Source organism: Grus americana, chromosome 11 (genome assembly GCF_028858705.1).
Source record: "Grus americana isolate bGruAme1 chromosome 11, bGruAme1.mat, whole genome shotgun sequence".
Taxonomy (NCBI): Eukaryota; Metazoa; Chordata; class Aves; order Gruiformes; family Gruidae; genus Grus; species Grus americana.
In genome coordinates, this window is record NC_072862.1 from 23,286,047 (window position 1) to 23,303,456 (window position 17,410).

The 17,410-nt window shown below is 41.0% G+C and overlaps 1 protein-coding gene across 1 annotated transcript in view; it reads right to left on the bottom strand.

The window, feature by feature from the left end:
• Window positions 1-798: 798 nt before the first annotated feature.
• WNT7A (Wnt family member 7A) overlaps window positions 799-17,410 on the bottom strand; it is a 39,292-nt gene continuing 22,680 nt past the window's right edge. Inside the window, exon 4 of the mRNA XM_054838722.1 lies at window positions 799-4,372. Within this exon, the coding sequence (XP_054694697.1) occupies window positions 3,893-4,372 (480 nt within the window). The 3' untranslated portion in view covers window positions 799-3,892. The remainder of the gene's footprint in view (window positions 4,373-17,410) is intronic.

Below are 17,410 nucleotides of genomic sequence, written 5' to 3' on the forward strand. Positions count from 1 at the left end.
AATCATTGACTGATTCATGTTTTATGTAGGTACTTCGAGTAGTCAAGCTAATTGTTTTCAGGTTAGTTGTCCTTCTGAAAAGGCCGAGAGGTAAAATCCTTAACACTTGCTTACGAATTCCAAGGTAGAACTGCTTCGTTTCCATGAACTGCTTCATTTCCATGAATCACGGTTCCGCTATCAAATAAGGAAGTGAGAATTCATAAATAATAGCTTCCCAACTTGCAATTATGCTTGTTCTCTTACGCTTCCTATTCCTCTTACTCTTCCTGCTTCTTCAATGTATGTTTTCTTTAAAAGCCTCAGCTAGGTTATTAATGTGGACAGCGATCGAGCGCTTCCCTTGGTTAGTAGAGATGAAAAGATGTATTTTCTTTTGAGAGCTGTATTGTTTGGCAGTTGTGTGCCTTTCGCACCCATTGTGTGGTTCTTCACCGAGTTAAAACAGAGCTCTTCTATCCCCGAGGACAAAGAACAAACTGTTGTCGCGGGAAGGAATATCTACAAAATCGTAAATCTTTCTCCTTCTCCTGTTTACTCTTCATGCCATTCAAGCCCAGTTAGAGAATGACCAATTAACTCCAGATCATGGCAGATTCCGATGGGCCAGATTTCTCCTATCTAAGATGACACAGCCAAATTTCCAAATAGTTGAATGCAGCATTTGGATTTCCTTGCTCTTTAATTCACAGTTCCCAAACTGATATTCCAGTTATCAACCAAATCGACATTTTCTCTAATTAACGCACGGATCGCCAGAAATATTGTAAAATATAGGGAAAGTATGTACCAAATTAATTTCGTTGCGCATCCAGTTCTTTATTATTGTGAGTAAAACTGCTTAAAGATATTTGTCCTTCAATAATTAATCTGCTAGCTGTACATTGCACATCACTGCATACTGAAATATACAGGAAGCAGGAGTTTTACAGATTATTTTCTATGGTAAAAACATGCTGCAAAGGTAATAATTTATAAAATAAATCTAATCAGTGAAGAAAACACACTTTTGACTATGATATGGTATCCACTAAGTAAAAAACCAACACAAACCGGGGAGGGAGAGATTCCAAAATTAAATGTTAGATCGGAATTATTTAACCATAATACAGCATCGTAATTAACATCCATACTGTTTGCACTTCATTGCATTTTATGTTTTATCAATTCTTGATGTGTGGAATTTAGAAGAACTAAAAGCAATGACTCAATTACCCAAAAGAATTGCTTTTATATTGCTTTCTATCGACAAGTCATAAGTTTGAAAGGAAAGTATGTTAATCATTTTACTTTGATATCTTGTGCTGGTGTCTGATTGCATTAAATTTCTATTTTGTGTTAAGTGGCAGGTCTGCAAAGAAACTGTGTATTTAATCCTAATTATACCTTGCCAGGATCAGGTACTGCATGGGCTCATGTTCTTACATAAATAATGTATATACAAGAAGTGAGGTTTTTAAAAAAAAAGCCCCATTCAGACAAGCTCTAAAAGGTTAGGTTGTTGGAGCGAAACTTTGCAACATCTTTTGTGATGCTTCTGTTTACTTTCTCAGAAAACTTTCTCTGGTTTTGCAGACATAGGTGGGAGCTTTGCCTCAGAAAGTTGGATGGATACAGGATGTGTCTGTGCCATCTGCTCCTTGTAACGCTCGCTGTTATCCACAGGAGTCAGCGAAAGGCCCCGCGTGCTAGACGGTGGTTCGTTTCCTTTGCTGATGCCCCACGTTAAAGGCGTGAAATCCTGTAGTCTAGAAGTAGGGAAGAGGCTGGTCTGTCCCGGACAGAACATGCAATATCATCGGTAGCACTAGGCCATGTTTCTTACCCAATGAAAAACAGCATAAAAAATACATTTTTTTTTTAATTGGTGACAAATGAGTCAAGCAGGAGGAATGGAACGATTCTAAAACCAGAGAAATATTTACCACTCAAATATCTGAAGAAATTAGCAGTGATAAAAAGAAAATACTGTGAAGGGAATGCAAAATGGCTTAGCTGGGCGCTGGAAAACAAGTGAGCGGTCTTTAAATTTGCCTAGATGTTTTTCTGGATTTTTGAGCTCTCTGGCCTTGCGGAGGGGGGGAAGAATAATGTAAATGCCAAAAAGAGCTGGACAAAAAGTAAGCCTTGTATCCTATCTATGAGAATCAGATGATGTGTGTCATGCTAGTTTTTACAGTCATAGTCTACATTCTTCCAGTGATTAAAATCAAATTTGACAGTAACACAATATAGAGGTTTAACTGACAGCACACACAGCACATTTGCTAGTCATAACGCCACAGTTTAATGACTGACGCATGTGAGAAGCTAATTCGGATTTTTTTTTTTCCTTGAATGGGATAAATGAGCATCCAGTTAATACCAATCATGAATTCAAGCCATGTGACAAAATTGATGCTACATACCCTGTTCTTGTTTTGCATATTCTGCAAATTGAGCTGCAGGAAAAGAGCCAGTTTGTACACACATCCGGAGAGAAAGTTCATTCTGCTTTCTGACACATCCACCGACTGCAGCTGGATGTATCCAGCTTGCTGCTGTTGTGTCCACAAACTAATTACCCTTTCTGTGTTAAATAGCCTAAGAATTACAAATTGTATGCCTGTTTTGAGAAAAAGTACAGGTTGAACAAGCAGACGTAGTATAAATAAAATATTTATATAAAAATAGTCTCTTACAAAATATACTCTCTTATCCTATGGTTGATTTTTCCAAAAGATGGAAATTTGTCTGGATTTTCTTATTTTTAGGCATATTCCAAACAGGATTTTATTAATGCTTCTTTCTTTAATTGAAGAAAACAAAACAAAACTGGTAAAGATTTGTAACCCCTACCGCTTGACTTTTGTTCCAGACAACTAGCAGCAAACAGGAGAAAAAAAACCAAACAAAACAAAACACAAAACTAAAAAAAAAAAAACCAACCAAAACCAACAGTGTGTGTTTGTGTATGTACATATATATATAAAGATGCCAGCTTTTGTACTTAAACATCTAGTACTGTAGAACATATCCTGCAAGTCCAACTAATAGAAATATCCTAGTTAAGAATAATATATACAGCTCCAGTTTTTCCTTGCTGTTTCTACAAAATTATTCCACAAAGAAAGCCAGCTATCTACTTTAATTGCAGAATAGTTCCAAAAATGTTGGTAGAGTTCTTTTTAATTAAATAAATTAATATTAGTTTTATCTGAATTGTTAAATATTGCTATTATTATGCCCAACTGTCCCAAATCCCTGTGCTAAAATCTGCAGCACACACACACACAAAATAGGCAGATAAAGCAGTGTCTACAGAAAACTTCAACAGTTCTACTTGCTGTAGCAAATGGTACGAAGTGGAAAGATGGGCAAGACCAGCAGAAGCCTTTTGCAAGTGTAGAAGCCTAAATCTGTGTCATCCCCACGCTCGCACAGGCCGTTCACAGTGGGGCACTGTCCGTCCCGTCCTGTGCAAAGCCCTTTCTGGAGGATTTCCCCCCTACCCCTCCCTGCTCCTTGTACACTGAAGTTTTTGACCATCCGTTTCCCAAACCAAGAGTTAGTTGCCACGCTCAGAGATTTTTCTCTGACTGGTGTCTCTTCCCAAGGCGGTCAATGCTTCTTGCTTTAGAGGCACAAATTAGCCGAGATGATCTTTTTCCCTGTTTCGTGTGTCAGGTGGCTCGGGGTGGGGTTTGTTTGGTTTTGTTTCTTGGCTGACTTTCATAAGAGTCTGAAACGTGTATCCACATAAGCAATGAAACATGAGAAGAAGAGAGAGGGCTCCATTCATCAGCTTTTCTTCTGGGAGAGCAGGTCTTTCCTACAGTCTTGTGTAGGTACGTTGAGTGCATGTGCAAATGTATTTGTGGGCAGGGACGCGTCAGCCTGCCCGGCCCCGTACTCACTTACAGGTATATACTTCTGTTCTTTCACTGCACGTGTTGCATTTAACATAGCAGCACCAATGAAATTTGCAGTTGCACTGCCACACTCTTGAGTACTGGTGTGTATTGTAACCTCGACCACAGCACATCAGATCGCAGCCGTTGGACTGCTGGGCTGTCTTGTTGCACATCCTTCCCTGCGTTCCCACGCTGCCAGTGACAGGGTCTTCTTCACAATAATTGGGAGATTTTTCTATGTACACTAAATCTGTATCCATGGGTTTGCGATAGGAAAGTGGCTTCTTTATCTTGAGGAAAGTTGGACGCTTGTTACGACTCGCTCTCACCGGTTCGACTTGAACAGCTTCGTTGTATTTGTCCTTAAGGATGTAGCCCAGCTCCCGGAATTTAGGCAGGGTTGTCCAGCATGTTTTAGTGGTACAGGATCCTGAAACCCCATGGCACTTGCACTCTAACTTCATGTTTTCTTCCAGAATCTGCATTTGGAAGGACAAAGAATGACGCGTTAATACAAGCTAGAATCTCTTCAAAAAAACAGGGTTATTTGATGTGTATGGAATGACAGACACGGACGGGTTTGCTCTCCAGCAAGGGTTGCCACCAGACACGAGCCACGTTCCCACCAAAGCTGCGGGATTTGCTTGCCTGGTGATGCTGCCGTCCCAGGTAGCAAATGTTGAGCAGCATCAACTGAGTTCTGCCTGCAACACTGATTGCCCATTTGTGCTTTGAGTTAAGTAGGGAAGAGAACTTTGCCAAATTTCACAGCCCACGGACCAAAGGTAAAATGGAACCCTCCTTAACCACAGCTTTTCTTCACGTTCATTTGCAGTATGATAATAGAGTGCTTCAGATTTGTCTCTTCTTGCGATTTTTGGCGTATGGGAGTGAAATTAGGACCTGGCAGAAAATCACACCTGTACATGAAATGCCACATGCAGAATGCTTTGAAAGTTCAACAATAGGCACTAGAACTTGATTTTTGTAAACAGAGGTTCAACAATAAACTGCATTTCGGTTCTTGCACCTGGAAATGACATAAGCTGGTGCAAGATGTGAACAAGCAGATAAACTCTGCCAATGCTTATCCTCCTGTTGGTCTCACATTAATCAACAGTGTTGAGCAGATGATCATTTATTCTTACAGCCATCATCTCTTCTAAATGTTGCCAGTTAATGCTCCAGTTTGGAAATCTAAGTATTATTTCGATATACCATAGTCCTAAGTTCTTCACGCTTTCTGGAGGGTTTGAAGTGTTCTGCCTCCTCTCAGATTGACAATGGAGCATACAAAATGCCCCAGCTGCTTTGCAAGAGAACCAGGTCTGTCTTAGAGCATAAAGGGTACGAGTAAAGATGAGGAACTGGTTTCGTTTTCTCATCAATTGTTGTTTACAAATTTTCTACCTCCTTATTACTGTGAAAGCGTCTCAACCACCTCAACATCATGGCTTGCTCCACCCTGTCTCATGTTCTTTTCTTTGTAGGGGTCTCACACACTTAGGCCTGAGTTGTCATTCTTTTCCTTTTGAAGATAACAAGCTTCATCTTCCCTTCAACCTTCACATCCCTTGAAACTTTATCCTCATACCTTCTCCCTCCTGCTGTTTGTTTACCAACCCAATCTTTGCCAAATAGAAGTGGAGACCGGCTTAGTCCCTGCTGCCTGTCCTGAGCCCTATAACTGACCTCACTTAGCAGCTACATTGGGTTAATGCTAGCAAACACACCTAATTCCAGCAATTCATTTCCCACTGGTCTTTGCTTGAAAGAGAACAGAATAATTTTGGTGATTAAATTCTGCCTAACCTGGCAGATACCAGCAGTGGAAAGCCCAGCCAGAGGGATTATCTGGGTTCAGGGAGTGGCCACGTAATTTTTCCCCTGAGAAACCCCAGCTGATCTGTACAGCTCCAAACCTGGGCAGCCTAGAAGGCTGGAGGGAGGTCAGTGATACGGAAATTTGAATTAACCCTTTGCTATAACCACCCCCCCTTCAGTTTTGGATGTTTGGAAAACTCACCATGCAGACACCATCACCGGCTGCTGCTGAAAACAGTAGCCTGCGCTGAAGGAGCCAAGTCCAGCTCGAAGGCTAGACGCGTGTGTTGGGACTTCAGGTCTAAAACCTCAGCCTCAACTGGGGGTGGCAAGGAGGAAGAGCACACCTGAAGCTGTGCAGCCCGCAGATCCTAAGTAGTGCACTAACACTGGCGAACGTAGCTCCGTCCTGTTCTTGGCAGCCTTAAACCAAGTAATTTAAAGACTGCACGTAGGAGCTTATTGTTCTCATACCTTTTGGTCTTGAGATTGTTCCCGTGTCCCCTCGGCACAGTAACTGCTGTTGCCTAACCTTTGGAGAGTTTGTAGCTGCTTCTTCACTCATTGTCCTTCCTCTGCCCCTTTCCAATGAAGATAGGGATTTCAAAGGCATTAAAATAGCTTTATAATCATTTTAGTCTATGAGCGAAGTGTCAGCATGTGTGCTCTGAAAACAGGATTAAACCCCCTAGAAAGTATAGGTCCAAGATTTTGACAAATGTGAACTTAGCATATGTTAGGTCACATTTTGTGCTACTGCTTTTAAATTACATTTTCATGCAAACTATCTAATGACTACCCTAAAACTTAGATGTGAGAAACTTTTATATTCAGATCTACATCTTAAGTTGCATTCTGCTCAAGCTTTGGCTTACGTTTTACATTATCTTGTTATCTTGAGTTTCTCTCTCAGCCACTGCATACTTCTTTTATTGCTCACTCATTCATAAGGTAGTACACTTAGAAGATAGATGAGGAGATGGAAAAGGAGTTATAGCACAGAAACCGGAAAAATAACATAAATTCTTTTAGCCTCATTTGTACCTTTTAAAAAGCTCTGTTTTTTTAATTTGAAACTAGCCAGGGATACATTTCTCAGCCCTAATTCAATCACTGCTCTTGTGCAAGTGGCTGGCCTTCTATCCTGGTACAATGTTCAAACTTGCAACAAAATATTTCTAACTCGCCTTCCATCAGGATCTGCCAGACGGACTTGAAACATTTATACAAAATGCATCATGGCTTAGTGTCATCTATCCAGGTAGGGCTTTTTTCCTGAAGTGTAGTTAAATAGCCTAAATTGCCTTTTGGTTTATTTCATTAGCATCCCATTTACAGCCAGCAATCCCTGAGAGAATGAGCAGCTCCACTGGAAAGAGCTGAGCAAGCGGCTGGAGCAGTTCAGCAACCGGGCAGCCTCACGTCACGTGTTTGTCTCCTGCTCCGGGTGACATGATGCCAACCAGAACCAGCTTCTGGTTTTCTGGTCTCAGCTAAGGCTCAGCACGAGTGGTTAGGATAAAAAAGTCTGGTTTTGCCTGAACATGAGAAGTTTGAGCAACACTACATGAGCCTAAGTACTAGGCTGACCAAAAATGCTTGGAGGGGGACGGGAGGAGGCAGGGGGGTGAGAAAGAGTTTTGTCTTAATGCTTGCTGTGCCACATTTATTGTTATCTCTCTCTCTTTTTTCTTTTTTTTTTTTTTTTTAATAGATAGCACTTCCTAAGATTTACTGGCTAACCTTCCCTTTTCTCTTCCCACTTGTTGGGGTGTGTTGCTCCAGCACATCTGCCTAATTGGGGTCCACTGTACTCTGCAGCTGAGCTTTCCCTGCCAATTCTGCCTTTTCTAACCCAGCCCCTTTACCTTTCACTCACAAACCCTTTTGTTGGTTCTGTTCTTGTAGATATATCCTCCTCGCTGGTGCTGTCTTTCAGCGCGGTGTTTTGCAAATTCAGCCAGAGATGAATTGACTCTATAGCCTTTAGAAAATAGTAACTTGAACTGTCTATCCTCAGCAAAAGCAAAAGCCTGCAATGGTGATTTGATAGTTTTATTGTACTGTGATATCAGGTGCTTGGACCATTTGTTTTGCATTAAAATATGTGGACGGTGGTACTTTAATACTGTTACATTAGACTAATGTAGCCTCTGATAGATCAGTGCCTTTATAAATTCAAGACAAGAATTGAAAAAAGGAGGAGGAAAATAAAATAGGGAATTCTTTGGGTAGGGACAAGAGTCCTCGGTCTTTGCCTTGGTTTCCATGAGCCAAAAGGAGCGCTCTGCCCCTTAAAAACTTTGTCTGTGTTAAAAACAGAGTGTTCTTCACCTTTCAAGATTAGGATTTGTTTCTTTGAAGGTATTAGCCAGCAGCTCACACTTTTTACATTAGATTAAAACTTTATATATGTTGTAGACTGACTTTCCTAAAATGTAAGAGCCTGAAGGGCACAAAATTTAAATCCTAGGTCCTCTATTTCTTACCAAATGACCATATCCAGCTCTGTCAGCCATGGGAAGTAAATCTGTATGCACCAGTGAATGCTCTGAACTGGATTAAATGCGAACAAAGAGCTGGAGTTCTTTTAGCTTTGTCCACTTTTTCTTTGAGCTCCTACAGTAAACTGTCAGTACTTGTTTTTTTCTCTCTCTCTCTCCCCCTTGCCATTAGCCTCTGGGAAATAGTTTGTGTGAAGAGAACTTGCGCTCGCTCTCTCTATTGATGTTATCGCCAGATATAGTACCTTTGGGCACTGCCACAAGGAACTAAACGTGTTTTTTCTTCGCCTTTAGTTTTGCAGAGACTGCGTAGGGTGCGTTAGGTGAGGGTGGCAAGTTGCAGCTCTGGAGAACGCAGCAGCCCAGGAGCTGCGTGGGCTGGTATGAGCACCGTGGTCCTGCAGCGGGCAGTGACGAGCAGGGCTGGCCGGTAGCAGTACCTTGGCTGGGGGCTGGCTCAGCCAACCGTCCTGGGTTCCAGTGAAACCAGCAGAAAGTGCTGGCTGGTGCAACTTGGCGCTGGAGTGGCATTTGCTTACGAGTGCTGCCACTGCTGCCCTGCAGCCGCGTCGGAGGCGTGCACCCTGGGTGGGACGGGCGCTGCGGGTGCTCGGGTCTGGGCAAACGGAGAGGTTGTTATGTGGCTGGCGTGCTCAGAAACACTGTCACCCTCGTGCAGGGGGCTTTCTCAGCTCGGTGTCTCTACCCGACTTCGTCAGTGGTCTGTACCTCCCTGGGTTCCCAGCATCTAAAGTCAGCTGACTTTCCAAACGCCTCAGCCAGGGCAGTCTGGGACCCCACATCCCCGCTCAGGTACTGCGTTTGGTCACCAGAACACTAACACACTCGATGCCAAAGCTGTCCTGAAGGACCTACAGCGTGAAATACAGGGACCACCGCACCTCCAGCCTGTGCGTTCTCCTTCACCAACGGGATTCCCATACAAACTGGATCCTGCCGCGCAGTCAGTACCCTGCCAAGAAACACCACCATGCCTGAGGCCACGGACCCTTTACTGCTTCAGCAGAAATAACTAAGGCTCCAGTCTACATGTGAAGCAGATGTAATTAGTGAGACAGCAGCCACTGACTCCTATCCCACCAAGGCCATAATCTTTCCTAATTTTGTCTGACATCAGATCATCTGGGTCAGGAAATACCTGTCTCCTGCAGGTGCCTGCACACACATTTACTATAGGTCAAAGAAAACACAACTATCAGCAAAACAAGAGTGAATTTTCACTCTGGAGAGGAACACGCATGGCAGGGCTCGGAGAATGGTCACGACATTTCCGTGGGCTGGAGATACCAATGGACACATGCAAACCTGCCCCTTTCAGCTTGTGGCAGATGAGGATTTACTATTTATATTACTAGGATTTATGATTTATATTACTTTCAGAGGCAATTGTGGTTATAAGACAAAGCTCCTCAAACTTCAGGAATGACGTCAGAGATATGGGGTTTGCTTTTGAAGAAGGATTCGTTGAGTAAAAATAATGTTTTAAGGTAATACAATAAAACTTTGTTATATTTAGTCTTTCAAGAATTAACTTCAGAACTAAATCATATCTAGTGCAACTGGCAGTGAGGTCTAGAGTGAGACTAGGCATTGGGAAGGGCAGTGGATGTATACATAAGATTGATCTGACAAGCAGTTAAAGGACTGTGTCTAATTAAAATGACTAGGAAATGACTCTGCCACTTGTTTTATTCAAGTGTGACAGTAATCTCAAAAGGACGCTACTGTTTAAATCACTTGTAGGACTGGCTTAACACAGAGCTCTGAAACTTGAGGAAAGTAGAAATAATACTTGGTGCTTTTTCATTGGAAAATACAAACGAACATGAGTGAGCACAAAAGAAGCAGCACTGCCATTAAAGACAAAACCCTATGAAACCTTCAAGAAATGTGAGAAACAGCATAATAAAAAAGTACCCAAATGCAAGCTTAAAGTTAGCAAAGACATATTTAAAGAGAAAAGATTACTTACATCAGTAGATGTTCACTTACTATATTAATAGAGCTGTTGTAAAATGTGTTCAGTAGAAACATAACGTATTTTGCATTAATATCCCATGGCAAACTAACTGTGGATGAGTTTGGAACCGATTGTGTCCCATATTAAGAGTGATTCATTCCAGACAGTCTTTCATATTTCAGTTGAACATATTATGAAGACCTTATTAAGCCCAGCCAAAAGATTTTTTTCTCATGTTTTTGATTAATAAACCTGTGCAAAAGAATAATATCTGAAGTCGCTATCAAACAAATTCAATAGTTATAGCTCACAGTGTTCAGTCTATCCCAGAAATACCACTGCCCCTGGCAGGCTGAACCATTTTTTCTCATTACAAGAAATTTTTTGTTTCAAATCACAGATCACCACAGCACGTGACCTGTGTCAATCAAACCACCATTGCACTTTCCTCGGAATAGATGTCTAAAGAAAATCAGGCGACACTCTGGTCTGAGGACTAATTATGAAGACAGCCAAGAGAATGCTGATCGATGACATAATGCTAGGAACATCACAGATGGGTGGTATTTCCCAATACCACCATCTACCTTCAATAATGGATATCCTATTTTAAAGAGCAGAAACACTTTTCCCAAATTCTAACTCATGATACCCTTAAAAATGAAGACTTCAGAAATTTTGCACTCTCATAAATTTAACCATTTGTGTACTATCTTTGACTTTTCTCTACGCCGCCACAAAGCAGGAGGTTCCTTACAATTTGTATATGCACTTTACAGAGTTTTGTAATGATTTTTATACTTTCTGTCCTGGAATATTAGTTGCCCTTTACTTCAGCTTTATAAAAAAAGTTGACCATATCGCAGCAATTATTTTCTAAACGCAACTTCTATTTCTACAATATATCAAGTGAGTAAAGAAAAAAATATTCTTTCAGTATGGTCACTGTACTCATGCAGGCTTGTCAGCACACACAAACGGAGTCAGATGTTCTTCTCTTTCCCTGGGTAAGTTGTATTGTTTAAATTAGAGGACAGAAGATCCAGTACCCTTCGCTCGATGACTAGCACTGTGCAGAATAGCAAATGAACACAGAAGTCTGAGAGCAAGGCCAGTAAAAGCTGAGAGGAATGCAGCAAAAAATTTTTTCTCCTACATATTTTTCTTATACTTCTGATAACGTTCATGACTTGCCATGTACTATATCAATTTATCAGCACTTCTGGGACCAAAAAACCAAAAGAGCAGTAGAAAATAAATGTCACGGGATGCTTTCATAATTGTTATTTTTGAAGAATAGTTGGACTTAGGATAAAAAGGACATTGCTGTTTTTAAAAAAAGAGATTGAATGCGACAGATTCTCACACAACCTAATAATGCTCTTCTCAAACCTTAAAAGGCCTTTGCCATTTTTCAAACTGTAGGAACTGTTATGTGAGATAAAACAAGGTGTCATAATACTTCAGCTTTCTGTCACCGAGGGGTCCTTCCAGGAGAACGCCTTCTATCCCGCAGTAGCTGCTCCTAGGATAAACTTCTGCCAAAACCTTCTCAGTTTTGCAAAAGTAGCTATGAAAGTGGATTCCATGTACGTGGCTCAGAGTCTGTATCTAGCTTGCTCATTCCTCAATATTTTTCTTTGACAGCTCTGCAAATCTAATCGTGGCCCGTGAAAGTCAAATAAGGTTCTTAAGTTTTTATTTATCTTCATCAAGATACCGCTTGCAGAGATAGTGGGCATGATGTGGCAACACCTGATGTTAATAGCTCAGCAAAATCTGATACAGATTTGAGAGGAATGATACACGCAGAAATCCACACTGCCACGTCAAACAGTCCCTCCTCGGAGCAGGTCTCATGCCAGGTATTCTCTTCTCCCTCACCCCCTCCCTTTTCCATCGTATCTGATAACAGCTGCAAGCTCGTCTGTGGGATTCCTTGCCTTTTTACGTCTCTCACGAACACATTCCAGCTTTCCCCAGAGAGAAAGTACCTGCACCCTCGTCTCTCTCTGGTCATCAAAATGTAAATTGAAACCACTGATTCACGAGTGGGAACTGTGAGCTCCAGGTTGAGTTTCGCGTACACTTAAGGGATGTGGTTGGTGACAAAGTTTTCTGCGTAATATCAAATACAAAACTTTCTTACCAACCCTTCCTTGTATTGGCAGAAAGTCCTGTTTTAAAAGTTTTTCTCAACCACGGATTACCAAACTAATGCTTAGGTAAGTTTTATATCAGGAAACAGACTGAAAGCAGTACGTTCCTACTGTGCTATTGGCAATCGGGCTGTGAGATGGGGGGTCTTGCTGTCCGACTTCTTGTTTTCTGAGTTGCCGATGACAAAAGTTCAGTACTTGAGAGCTGGCTTGGCAGTTTATCGAGGAGTTACCGCTGCGATGGCTTCTTGGTACATCTCTCTGCAAGACTGAGCTGACCTGCAGTTTGGTTTTGTGGTTTTTCTATTTAAAAGGCAAATATTTTAACAGAAAATGGAAATAATTTGAAAACATAACTGTCAATGTGTTTTATAAACTACTTGTTTTTAAAAAATAACTGTTGGGAGACCCATTATCACTTAGATTAGACTGGATCAACGCAATGCCAAGTAAGTGTCATCATGTAGGAAGTTTAAAGCTCAGTCATGAAGAGGAACTTGGAGAAAATAGTTCTGAAAAAATTCTGGTTTCTTTTAACGTGCTTTCACCCACTACCATTGGAATATAGCTGAATTGCCTTAAAAACATTCAACATGTTACTTTATATTCTATATTTGTTTAAGTGAAAATGTGATTTCCTTGCCCCTTACTGAAATGGGATTGTGCGATTAAGGGAAAATTTATCTAGGCTCGTTATTTGCTGCTGTCCAAGCAAAACTGACACTGTGGATATGATGGATTTTAGCTTGTGAAATACTGAATAGTCTTGTTGTCTGGCCTACCTGGGCACTTTGTACAATGAAGCTAAAATAGATTGGCAAGGGGGATGGCGTTAACAGAATTACAGAGTTGTTGGTTATATTATCTAGTTTACCTTCCTATCACTACATAAGTTTTCTACAGTACGCGTCTTCCTCTCCAAAAAGATACTGGATAGCATGTTCATGCCAGAAGTGAATAAAAGGTGATGATCAAGGAGTTTTGAAAATGAAGAAACAACATGGTGTTCACTGACACTAAGACATTTTACACAGTAAATGAGACAGCAATTTTTCTGGATTTGGACATGTTACCAACATAACATTTCTTCTTAGATCATATCTATCTTCCTTACGCTCTGGTCACAAATTAAAAATCACCCCCAAATACTGATACTTCTAAACCAAGCCCCTCTAAAATAGCGATCAGTGCAGTATTTTGCCATCTATTCAAAAGATGACAAATGTCCATTGTTAAAAACACCATTTTCCCTAATCCCTACTTCAGTCTAGGAGCTCAGTCCTGCAGTCAATGTATGGATCAGAGTAACAAAGTCAATGAAATCTCAACTGAGTGATGTCTGCCGACCTGGACCTCTTCAATATAATTCTTCTAGCGTCCTATGTCCACTGTGTCTGGTTTTAGTTTTGATCTTGGGACAGTGATCTTCATCCATACTCTGAGCTTCTAAATGTCAATGCATCAAGCTGTCATTAAAATGTAGGATGGAGTGGGTTTTTTTTTTTTTAAAAAAAAGAAAGTAATTGTGCTTATAGTTTATATTTTAGCATGCTATTTCTGAAGAAATTGGAAGTACTCCCAGGCAAGATGAACTAAAACTCATTTATGCTGCTCAGTTTGGGAACACAATGAGTTAAAGTCTTGGGGGTTATTCAGGCCGGGATGTCATTGCTGCCCATCACGTTAGGCTATGTCATGGAGCCTGAGTCATTCTGCATGTAAAAAATACGTAGGGAAAACAGGAAATGACACGAGTGGAATTCATCCTCATCGCAGCTAATGTACACAGAGAGAGGAACGGTGCAGGGTTGAGTCATTCCCACTAAACTTCATCTTCCATGTAACTCTCCCCACTGGTGGTGAAGCACTCAAATGAAGTGGTGCTGGCATTCTATAGTAAAGAACTGGGAGCAACCAGGTAGAGCATTTTGACAAATGCTTAAGCTGTTGAGAGAAAAGTTTCCAAAGCGTGATAAAAACCAAAAGAATGGTCTTACTTGTTCCAGACAACTCATCAGAAAACACCTCTTGTGCTAAACTAATAAAGCCAGGTACTGGCAGGAGTACTAGTTGCAAAATAATATCACTTCATATTGCTTCCAAACATTTTTAACCAATAGCCACACACAGTTAATTATAGGTTCATTTAGTTGCATACCAAACTATGAGAGTTAACCCTTAGCTACTCGGCAAATAATACTATGCAAGGCCTATTTCTCATGCTGAAAAACTTATTAAAAGGTCAGTTCCCCAAGGCAGCAGTTTTAGTAAACAAAGGATGTTTCTTCCTTTCTGTCAGGCTTTTCAGGTGATTCAAACTACTCCTACATTACTTTTTCAATACTGCCTTTATAAAACCGCAGTATTTCTTAGCTTAACTTCTCCATTAACTCCTTTGGTCTAGAAAGAAGCACCAGGTGTCTTCATGTCTGAGTCACAGAGAGACATCCTTAACCTAATTCCTAACGTGCTTTTCACAACTTGGTGAATGACACTGGAGGTGTACCCATTGCCCGCTCTGCCGACCTGCCGCTGATTCGGCAGGAAAGAGCACCTGAGCTACCTCAAACTCACTTCTGTTCCCTTCGGTCACGCTCGTTTGCAGAGATTAACACAGCCCACGCTGCGGCAGAGGCTCCAAGCCCACCGCCAAGGCTGGTTGTACCTTGGGTGGTATGTGGCCATGGAAGCAACAGCTGCTCAGGAAAGTGATAGCTATTCTTGTCATTTTAAGAGAAACTGCCCATTAGTCCTCCAGCTAATCAGCATGCAATTATTTTAGTCATCAAAAGGCAGAAACTTGATCACAATAACACATCGTGTTTTGTGTGCATATTTCCACACAGTTTGTGTTTAAAATGCAAAATATTCACATTATCATAAAGCAATGTGATTTTGGTGTTAATTGTAATATTCTTGTGAGAATAATTATTCCACAAAGATGACTTTCAAATTAATTTTTATGCATAAGTTTTCCCCCTCCAGTTGCAGCTGGGACAATAGATCCACACTTCCATGTTTTCAAATAGCTTCCACTTATCAGAGATAAGATCCTACCAGCAGAGCCTATCTCTGTAGCCTAGCAGCTGCCAAGATCAGCATGCCCGTATCCAGGCCAAGAATTTTAACAAGGATCTTCTGGCCTGTTGTCAGTGAAAATTTCCTCCTATACAGAAGAAAGTGGAATTTCCTAATTTTATGCATAATGCCTAGTGCAGTCTAAGCAAACCTCTTTGGTTTTCTGCCTTGCTTACCTGGCTTATTAGATTTTCTCCTTTTCATTCTAACAGGTGCTTTAAGCAATGGTGGAAGCTTTTGCCTTACAGGTGAGCAATCATGTATTAACAGAAATTGGCCTTTAAGGTGCACCATATAGATGCGTGTAATTCCCGTCGGTCGGCTCACCCTCCAGACCAGACATAGCTGCTGCTTTTTGTTAATAGATCTACCTCTTTACTACTTAGAGATGGGCTAAGTAGAAACATCCAACAATACCATTCATAGTTTCTCTTTATAAGCCATGTATAAATGACTCTTGATATCAAGATTTGTGTTTTTAACAAATGGTTAACCAATTGCTCCAGGTCTTTAGTTCAGAAGGCCGTAGGATGCCTGTAACAATAGCTTCTAAGCACCAGTTTCACCGGTACATAAACCTATCAATAAAAGAAACCGTGCATGTCTGCAGCGCATGTTTAATGTATTAATCAGATATTAATTTTATAAATCTCTCTTTAAGAGGAACCTTAATATAAAGTATAATTCTGTTAAATAGACTTACAGAAAAATCTTAATGCTAAGGTATTAAATCTATAATGTTCTGGAAAATATTTTCAGACTGCAGTTACACCTTTTAGCCTAAATCTGCTCCAACTATAGCAAGGCAGACTTCTCAGGTTGATTTCCTGAGAAAACAAAGCCTGAGTGCTCGCCTGGTGTCTGTCTCCCTTCTGCCTTCCTATCTGCTCACATGCCATTCGTAACGGCTGCACCTTTTTAGCGATTTCAACCAAATATGACAAAGGGTAGACATTTAGAAGAAACTTCTGTGAAATACAAGACCACAGGGAGGACACAGATCCTATAAATACTCCAGGTGGCAGTGTGAAGGCCAGTGGTGTTAGATCCTGGGCAATTCACAAACAAAGAGTTTGCCATCGCCTGTAAGATGTACTTTTGCAGGAGAGCATCTCCACTGTTTACGTTGCTTGGAGCTTTTCTTTTTTAACCAAGGTCTTTATCCAAGCCTTTTGGACACATATTCTTGACTCTTTATTGAACTTCTTTATTTACACGCTAACTATCGTGCCATCTCAACAGTTAATTGTTTTACGACTGCAGGATTTATGCACCCAAAGATAACGATATGTGCTATGACTCAATTAAAATCTCCTGTGGGAACAGCCCTGTAAGAGAATACATGGTTGTGTAATTGTGTGTGGTCTTATATTTAGAATAAGATCTAGTACGTTTAGGGCAAGGCTAGTTTCCTTAGTGTGGGCCACCAGCTGATGCTACCAGGAACACCAGAGCACTAGCAAGAGACGTTGGCTTAGATCTCATTGGAGGCTGTGAATGCTGACGTTCTCCTGCTGTTTGTCCCAGGGGACCAAATGTAGTCTGTTAGCTGCGGCTCACTTTTAAGCACCAGAAGGCTCAGGGTCATTTCAATAACCAGTTCTAATGCAAATTAATACTAGTGCCTTCTGGCACTAATTGGGCATGCAGAGCCAAGCATCCTCTCTGCAATTACCTGAAACCCTTATCCTTTAATAGATCCATTCTACATTCTTCCAGGACCAAAACAGGCCTTGTTTGTGTCCTTGGACTAAACGGTTGTTCTTCATTTAATCGATTTTTTAATTGTTTGCTTGAAAATACCTGGAAATTCCTTCCATTAAAGCAAAAGTCTGATCCATTTGTACAGCAAATGCTAGCAATTATTGCTTTTGGGGAGTGTTCAGGGCTTCATGACTTCAGAGTTTTCTGCCACCAAGTTTCTAATAAAGCATTTGAACCAAATCTTGGCTTAACTTCCATCTTTACCAA